The sequence below is a fragment of the Raphanus sativus genome, unplaced genomic scaffold (assembly GCF_000801105.2).
Source record: "Raphanus sativus cultivar WK10039 unplaced genomic scaffold, ASM80110v3 Scaffold3999, whole genome shotgun sequence".
Taxonomy (NCBI): Eukaryota; Viridiplantae; Streptophyta; class Magnoliopsida; order Brassicales; family Brassicaceae; genus Raphanus; species Raphanus sativus.
Window position 1 is genome coordinate 1 of NW_026619302.1, and position 8,951 is coordinate 8,951.

The window sequence follows — 8,951 nt, forward strand, 5'->3', positions numbered from 1 at the left end:
CCAGTCAGACCCATAATCTATAAACCAAAGCAATACCACTCAATATCAATTCTATTACAAACTATTCATCTTCATCTTAACATTTTGACCAAAAAAACTATTCATCATCAACATTTTTCCACGATATATTTAACAACTAAAAATTATAAGCGTCAAGTTTGGTATTTCCGATTTAGTGCAGCTTAATTTTTTTTTTTTGAATAACAAGAGAATAGGAAATAGAATAACATTTTCTTATAAAAATCTTCATTCATTAGTGATATTCATTACAGTATATCTTGAAAAAAAAATTGTATGACAAGTAAATTCTCTCCTTCGAGAATAATGTATATCTGATCCTCCCGGAGAATTTGGTAATCCTCCTTATTTGGTCACCACGTCGACGACACTCAACACCAAAGTTTTGCAAACAACAGAACTTGATGTTTTTCTTCTTTATTACGTACGTAGTGATAAAATATCCTCATCGTTATCTGCCATGTTGATCTTTGTGCAGAAGCTAAAGCAGACTACATGCATGAGCAACAAGATATCCCATCTTCTATCCAGATGATTACAGATTAGCCTGTTCGGACATACGCCATTACACTACAAGAAAACACGCTGAATTCCGACGGAGGTTCCGACGGACCAAAATGTCGTCGGACAAATTTGACGATTTTCCGACCAATTTCCGACGAAAGCCAAAAATATGAGGTCGTCGGAATTTCGTCGGTATATTCCGACGGAATTCTGACGAACCAGGGTTCGTCGGTATATACCGACGACTATCCGACGATATTCCGATCAACAAATATATCCGTTGCGGTCGTCGGTATTCCGTCGGAATATACCGACGGAATTCTGACGAACTGTTGTTCGTCGGTATATACCGACGACTATCCGACGATATTTCGATCAACAAATATAACCGTTGCGGTCGTCGGTATTCCGTCAGAAAATACCGACGAATTTCTGACGGACTATGTGACCGTTGCCGACAAATCCATATGACCGTTTTATAGCCGTTTGAAATTTGTAAATACCGACGGAATTCCGACGCACTACTTTATGTCCGTCGGAATTCCGTCAGAAAGTCGTCGGAAAGCCGTAACCAATTTTCTATAAATTCAACCCCTCCTCATTTCAACTCTTCACTCCTCATTCTCTCTTCATTCTCTTTGATCATAACAATTCCGTAAAAATCATGTCTTCAGGAGGTTATTATCGTTCATGGATGGATAAACCTCATTTGGATCCCAACACCAAATTGCTTACGGAAGAATACGTTCAAGGGATTAAAGAATTCATGAGGCTTGTTCAACAACAACCAGATGCAAAAAATGGTATGTTAAGATGTCCCTGCTCTAGTTGCAATAATAATAAAGTTATAGAAGAATTTAATGTTTGGACTCATTTGTATATGAAAGGGTTTTCACGTAATTATAAAGTTTGGTATCTTCATGGGGAAACTGGTTATGAATATGGTAGTACTAGCGAACCTCAGCCTATTAGTGAATTTCAGCCGGATATTAGGTTAGAAGAATCTAGAACGGATATAGATTATGGTGTAGGTACTGAGCAGATGGTACATGATCATTATAGAGGGGAAGAACCAAATCCCGAATCTAGGAGATTTTTTGACATGTTGGATGCAGGAAAACAACCTTTGTATCAAAATTGTAGAGATGGTCATTCAGCCTTATCATCTGCAACTAGATTAATGGGTATTAAGACAGACTATAATTTGGCTGAAGAATGTATGGATGCGATTACTGATTTTGTCAAAGGCATTCTACCTGAGGATAATGTTGCACCGGGTTCATACTACGAAGTTCAGAAACTGGTTGCCGGTCTTCAACTACCGTACGAAGTGATAGATGTATGTATTGACAACTGCATGATCTACTGGAGAGCGGATGAGACACGGAATGAATGCAAATTTTGTGGGAAACCTCGTTTCCAGGAGACGAGGGGAAGAGTTCCGATCCCGTTCAAAAGAATGTGGTATTTGCCATTGACGGAAAGATTGAAGAGGTTGTATCAGTGTGAGCGCACAGCAAAAGCAATGAGATGGCATGCAGAGCATTCCACAAATGGTGAGATTAGACATCCTTCAGATGCGAAGGCTTGGAAACATTTCCAGTCAATATATCAAGAATTTGCAGAAGAGAGAAGAAATGTTTATCTTGGATTATCTACTGATGGTTTCAGCCCATTTGGAAAGCATGGAAGACAGTATTCTCTTTGGCCAGTTATTGTGACACCGTACAACCTACCGCCGAGCTTGTGCATGCGACGAGAGTTTTTGTTCCTCTCAATTCTCGTCCCCGGGCCAGAGCATCCTAAAAGATCACTAGATGTGTTTCTTCAACCACTGATATATGAGTTGCAACAACTATGGGCGCATGGTTTTGAGACATACGATGTTTCGTGCAAAGAAAACTTTCATATGCGGGCAGTACTTATGTGGACAATAAGTGACTTTCCAGCATATGGTATGTTATCTGGATGGACAACACATGGGAGACTATCATGTCCATATTGTCAAGATGACACAGCTGCTTTCCAACTAAAGAACGGAAGGAAAACGTGTTGGTTTGACTGTCACAGGCGATTTCTACCACCTGATCATCCATACCGCAGGAGTAGGAATGCATTTACGAAGAACAAGCAGGTGTTTGATGGTCCACCTGTGGAAGTTAGTGGGGAAGATTTGTTGAAGCAGTTTAGGTATTTTGATGCAGAAAGGACGCCAGATGTAGGTGGACATGAAAACATTCGAGTCAGTGCGGTTGGAGAGCTACATAACTGGCACAAAAAGAGTATTTTCTGGGATCTGCCATATTGGGAAAGTCATCTATTGCGGCATAATTTAGATGTCATGCATATTGAGAAGAACTTCTTCGACAATCTGATGAACACAGTCTTTAACATCCAAGGTAAAACGAAGGATAACTTGAAGTCAAGGTTGGATTTAGTCGATATTTGTGATCGTCCTGAACTTCATGTGGATGAGAATGGTACGGCCCCTTTTCCCATTTATCGTCTGGATGGTGCTAGAAAAGAAGAGTTCTTTGATTGGATTACAGATAAAGTGAAATTTCCTGACGGATATGCATCAAATTTGGGGAATTGCGTTGATAGAAGCGAAGGAAAGTTTACTGGCTTGAAGAGTCATGATTGTCATGTAATTATGCAGCGCCTCCTTCCGTTTGCTTTTTCAGCATTATTGCCACGTAATGTTCATGAAGCAATTGCAGGTATCTTATATTTTTACAATTTAATTTATTTTTATATTTAACAATTATGCTTATATAAACTAATACTTATGAAAATTATGTCTTTTATCTATGTAGGGATAAGTGTTTTCTTCCGCGATTTATGCAGCAGAGTAGTGACTGAAGAGGGTATTAATAATTTGAAGACAAACGCACCAGTCAGCATGTGCAACCTCGAGAAGATATTTCCTCCATCATTCTTTGATGTTATGGAACATCTTGTTATTCATCTCGCAAGAGAATTGGAACTTGGTGGTCCTGTGCAGTACAGATGGATGTATATTTTTGAGCGTTATATGCATCATCTGAAGAAGATGGTCAAAAATTTAAGCCGGGTGGAAGGATCTATAGTGGCACAGGTGATCAATGAAGAAACTGCAATCTTTGCTGAAAATTATTTTCCACCAGAAGTGCATACAAAACATCGAAGACCTTCTCGGCACAATGACAGAGGAGAGAGAGCAACATATCATGTTACTGTCCCAAGCATGTTCAAGGAAATAGGACGACTTAGTGGAACATTCACGAAGCGGAGACTTACGGACACTGAGCACGCTCATTTGCAAACATATTTGCTCACCAACTGTGAAGATGTTCTACAATATGAGAGGTAAAAATATTTATTCATTTACATTGTTTTTTTTTAATATTCAATAAATTTATTTCATATTGATATAATATTTTTGTATATAGTGTATATATGGCGGAGTTGCGTATGACTCACAGGCATGCAACAGAACTTGAGCTTCAACAACTTAGAGATAATGGATTTGCTGCGTGGCTTCGTAGTTATGTGAGTCATATAAACAAATGAGTAGTTTAATTTTAATATAAACAAATTAACTTTTCACTCATATATGTTTTTAATTTATAGGTGAATGATGGTTTGGCCAGAGGTTTTGTGTTCGATGATTGGATACGCGAATTTGTGCAGGGACCAAACTATGTGGTCAAATCATATCCAAAATTCTGTACGCGAGGATATGCATTCACAAAGAAAGGTCATTCTAAGACAACATATGATGCTGGTGTTTCATCTTCTTCCGGTGACGATGTCTACTACGGCAACATAAAAGAAATATTAGAAATCCAATTTCCTGGAATGGTTGGATTGCGTTGTGTAGTATTCTATTGTGATTGGTATGACACCACCCCAGATAGAGGAGTGAAGATTGATGCGTTTGGTGTTATATCGGTTCATTCGCGGCGGAAACTTCAATATTATGATCCCTTCATTCTTGGTTCGCAAGCTGATCAGGTATGTCAATATATTCATAATTTTTTACCAATATCATTAATTAATGTTATATATTCTACTAATACTTGTAAAATTGATATGTATAGGTGTGCTACATCAGTTACCCTCGGGTGACGTACAGAGACGATCCATGGGTCACAGTAACGCAAATCAACCCAAGAGGACGATTGAATGGAAGTTCTGATGATGATGAACCATTGCAACCAGAGTCTACCAGCAACGCCCAGGCAGTTGAAGATTTGGCAGATGTTGAATTCGTTGAGAATTTTACTGAGTTTGGACTTGATGCTGTTGTACATTCGGAGCCAGAAGCTGAGGTTGGGGAGTTTGATGAAGATTCAGAAGATTCGGATTAGGTTTTTTTTTTTTTTTTTTTTCTCGGTCCGTCGGAATTCCGTCGGTATATACCGACGGAATTCCGACGACATAGGGTTTCATTGATGTTTGTATACTTCCTCGGTAATTCGTCGGTATATTCCGACGACATACCGACGAACTGGTCTAGTTCGTCGGTAATTCGTCGGAATATACCGACGGAATACCGAGGACATGTGTTTCAAAACAATTTCAAACATAAAAATCTATAAATTTTGATGCCAAAACTACGAAAATAACACATAATAAGTGCTTAGTATAGTATTAGATCGCAACCATTCAAATATAACAACTCATAAAATAAGTGTTTATGCATATCAATGTTTTTATAACATCTCATCTTAACACTCATATACTTATACAATCATATTCATCTAATCTTACTTCAAAAAATGTTATTGTGTAAAATTGTGTTATAAAAACATTTTTATTGTTAAATATTTATGCAAATACTATATATATTATCAAAGATTAGGATTTTACATTTAGAAACTTGTAATCAACCCCTAAACACTATGTCGTCGGAATTCCCTCGGTAAAGTTCGTCAGTATTCCGTCGGAATATACTGACGAACCCGTGTCCGTCGGAATTTTTGTTCACCCGGGAAAACCAAACCGCGTGAAAATTTTCGCGCACCGCCAATTGGTTTATATTTAATGATTCCGACGGAATACTGACGAACCCGTGTCCGTCGGAATCATCAAATATAATTACCCTTCTTCTTCCTTCTTCGTTATTTCCGCCTCTCTCTCTATCCTCTCCGCCGTTTCTCTCTCTTTCAAGGCGATTCCGGCGGTTTTCGAGCTCCCATCCCCGGCGATTCCTCTACCCACGCTCATATCTCTTCCCCCAAACCCGAAATCATGTAAGAATCATCCTAACCTTTGTTTATTTCAATTTTTTAGGGTTTTGGATGTTAGATCTCCGATTTGAGGTTGTTTGATTGAATGTTTTAGGATTGAATGGATTGTTTAGGATATATAAGTTAGGATTGTTGTTTGAATTGTTGTTTTAATTTTTTTTCTGGAATTATTTGGTGTTTTTGTTAAAATTCAAAACGTTTTACTATTTTTAAAACGTTTTTTGATTTTTAAAAACGTTTTTCAAGTTTACAGTTTAAACTATGTATTATTTAAAACGTTTTAATTTTTTTTATGATTTTTAGAAACGTTTTTTTGATTTTTAAAAACGTTTTTTGATTTTTAAAAACATTTTTGATTTTTAAAAACATTTTACGATTTTTAAAAATATTTAACAACCTTTTTCAATATTTATAAAAAAAATTATATTTTTTATATTTTTATATATATATATAAATCATTTTTTATGTAAAAATCAATTTAATTAATTTGATGTATTAATTTTTTTAGGTCCGAGGAATCACCCCGCCCCGCAGCCCGTCGACGTAGTTCGGTGAGCTCTTCCCGTGCATCGGGATCGTCTCACGAACAAAACTCGTTTCCCGCATATATTCCCGCTCCACCTCCCGCTCCTGCTCAACAGAATCCGGGGGTCATGCCAGTTGAACTATTGGTTCAACAACCGGGTCGAGAGCATCTCCCGGTTCTCCATCCCACCCCACGACGAGGACATAGCACTTGGTTAGTATTTTTTTTATTTGTAGCATTATGTTTTTTTCCATTAATTAACTTGCTAACTTGTATTTTTTTAAAGGTTCACCAAGTCGAGTAATGGCATTAGCAGGAGCATCAACCAGATGATGTATTCCATGCTCCAAATTGGATATACGAAGTGGAGTGAGATCCCTCAAGACGACCAAGAGTTGTGGTTTCGTCAATTTGCGGTACTAACTCTTCATTTTTTAAAATTATTTACATTTTTTTTAATATATCTACTTATTAAAATTATGTGTGTTTTGTAGCAAGAGTTCAACTGGCACCCCGATCACACGGAAACAGTCCGTATTAGATTCAAAGCTAAGGCCATGGACTCTTATACAAAGCAGGTGAACGCGTGGAAGAAAGTTTGGCAGAAGAACAAGAGGCCACGGAACATCAACGGGAGGGTGTTCGAGCAGTTGATAGTTCATTGGCAGAAGGACGAAACTGCAGAGACGTCTTCTAGGAACTCTAAGAACCGGAAGAGCGATCGTGGCGGGAAAGGTATGTATGTGCACAACCTCGGGGCTTGCTCTATGTCTACTAAGGAAGATGAACTTGTAAGTTTTTTTTTTATTTATCTTTATGTTTATTTATATAAATATTTTTTATATTCCTTGGCTAATAATGGCGGTTTTTTAGATCGAAGCAAATGACGGTAATCCCGTTGATCGACTCCAACTCATTAAGGTGGCTCACACTAACAAGACGACGGGTCAAATTCAGGACCTCTTGATCAAAGATGTCGTTGATTTGGTGGAAACTGAAATAGCATCTCAATCTCAGCCTCTCTCTGATGACGGCGATTCAGTGGGAGCTTCAACCAACTTGTCCCGATTGCAAATAAATGAGATGGTTGAAAAGGTAATTTTTTTATCAATATATTCATTTTATAATGTAGTTTACTAACTTAAAATATTTTGTAGGCTGTTCCTAAAAGGAAAGGAGGCTTTTTAGTTGGATTGGCCCGCCGTGCTTCTTCGTATCCGGCATCTTCTTCGCAGGTTCCGTATGCCGATCCCATGATTCTCGAGGAGCTACATGACAAAGGTGAACGGATTGTGGCATTGGAGGAGCAGAACGCCACTATCCAAGCTGAGAATGCCACTATCCAAGCTGAGAATGCCACTATCCTTGCTGAGTTGGCATCCCAAAAGAAGACCAACGCCGAGATAATGGAGAAGCTAAACCGTTTATTTGCTTCGAGTTCTTAGTTTTTTCTGAATTTTAAAACTTTCTGAATGTTTTTTTTAATATTTCGGTTTGTATGAATTTAAATTCTATAATATTATTAGTTTTCAATTTCAGATTTATTTTAATTAAATTTATAAAATTGCAAAATTTAATTCTATAATAAAAAATATTTAAAAATGCAAAATATAATTATTTTTAAAAAATTTGGAAATACTGACGAACCATGTCCCTCGGAAAATACTGACGAATTGCGGTCCTCGGAAGGTTCGTCGGTATTTTCCGACGAACCCAGTTCGTCGGTATTTTCTGACAAACCAACGTTCGTCAGTATTTTCCGAGGGACTTGGTTCGTCAGTATTTCCAATTTTCCGATGACCACTGTTGTCGGAGCTGTTATCGGAATGTGGTCAGAAGTTCGTCAGAATAAAGTTTCTCGGTATTCGTCAGAAATTCGTCGGTGTGGCTGACGAAATTCCGACGAAGTTCGAAATTCCGACGAAATGATACCGACGGACAGTTTCGTCAGATATTCGTCAAAATATGTCTATTCCGACGATATTCTGACGAATTCGTCCGTCAGTATCCGCCTGCTTTCTTGTAGTGCCCATGCTCATCGCTATGTCTTGTTTCTTCGTTATGGGACCGATCTTTTCAAGTGATCACCTTCATATCGTACTAGAGGGAGTGGGCAGAGAGATATCTCTAGTTTCCCTCGTATTATTCTGATTCAATCAGACAAAGATATGAATTTTACACATAGCAATTTCTATACTATACTTGTTAATTACCGATCAAAACTAAGGCCGGGTAAAATAACCGAACCCAATCCAACCCCAAAAGTTTGTAGTTAACCAAAATCGAAGTTGGTAAAAAATCTGAATAGATCCAAATTTTTGTATTTGAAGAATCGGATCCGAATCTAACCTAAAATATTTAAGATACATGAAAATATTTGAATAAAATTTATATATTTAAATATATTAATTATTTTTAGAATTAATGTATAATATAATCGCAATATTATATACTTAAGTATATTAATTATTTTAGATCTAATACCTAAAATATTCAAAAATACTCTAAATTTTCAAAAAGACATGGAAATATTCAAAGATATCAAAACTAGATATCTCAAAATATTCAGAAAGTACTCAAAACAACAAATATACCTTAAATACTTATTGGCTTTTCGTCCACATATCCAAACCGAACAAAATTTTTATGTTAATTTTAGATATTTAGCA

General features: G+C 37.1%; 2 protein-coding genes across 2 annotated transcripts; both read left to right on the forward strand.

Moving 5' to 3' along the window:
- Positions 1-600: 600 nt before the first annotated feature.
- Positions 601-4,959, forward strand: LOC130507079 (uncharacterized). Its single transcript, XM_057001788.1, has 5 exons — positions 601-3,242; positions 3,339-3,870; positions 3,954-4,053; positions 4,135-4,518; positions 4,605-4,959. Exons 1-5 carry the CDS (start codon positions 1,187-1,189, stop codon positions 4,872-4,874), a joined length of 3,342 nt encoding a protein of 1,113 aa, XP_056857768.1. The 5' UTR covers positions 601-1,186; the 3' UTR covers positions 4,875-4,959.
- A 439-nt stretch (positions 4,960-5,398) lies between these two features.
- Positions 5,399-7,727, forward strand: LOC130507080 (uncharacterized). The gene is made up of 6 exons (XM_057001789.1): positions 5,399-5,759; positions 6,265-6,495; positions 6,569-6,698; positions 6,777-7,073; positions 7,156-7,377; positions 7,440-7,727. Coding segments are annotated over exons 1-6 (1,170 nt in total). The 5' UTR covers positions 5,399-5,757.
- The last annotated feature ends 1,224 nt before the right edge of the window (positions 7,728-8,951 follow it).

Bases quoted from the DNA above. Each gene is read 5' to 3' on its own strand.
- LOC130507079 (XM_057001788.1), top strand. From the start codon at position 1,187: ATGTCTTCAGGAGGTTATTATCGTTCATGGATGGATAAACCTCATTTG. The intron at 3,243-3,338 runs GTATCTTATATT...TTATCTATGTAG, and splicing joins TGTTCATGAAGCAATTGCAG to GGATAAGTGTTTTCTTCCGC. The intron at 4,519-4,604 runs GTATGTCAATAT...TGATATGTATAG, and splicing joins TTGGTTCGCAAGCTGATCAG to GTGTGCTACATCAGTTACCC.
- LOC130507080 (XM_057001789.1), top strand. The intron at 6,699-6,776 runs GTACTAACTCTT...TGTGTTTTGTAG, and splicing joins TGTGGTTTCGTCAATTTGCG to CAAGAGTTCAACTGGCACCC. The intron at 7,074-7,155 runs GTAAGTTTTTTT...GCGGTTTTTTAG, and splicing joins CTACTAAGGAAGATGAACTT to ATCGAAGCAAATGACGGTAA.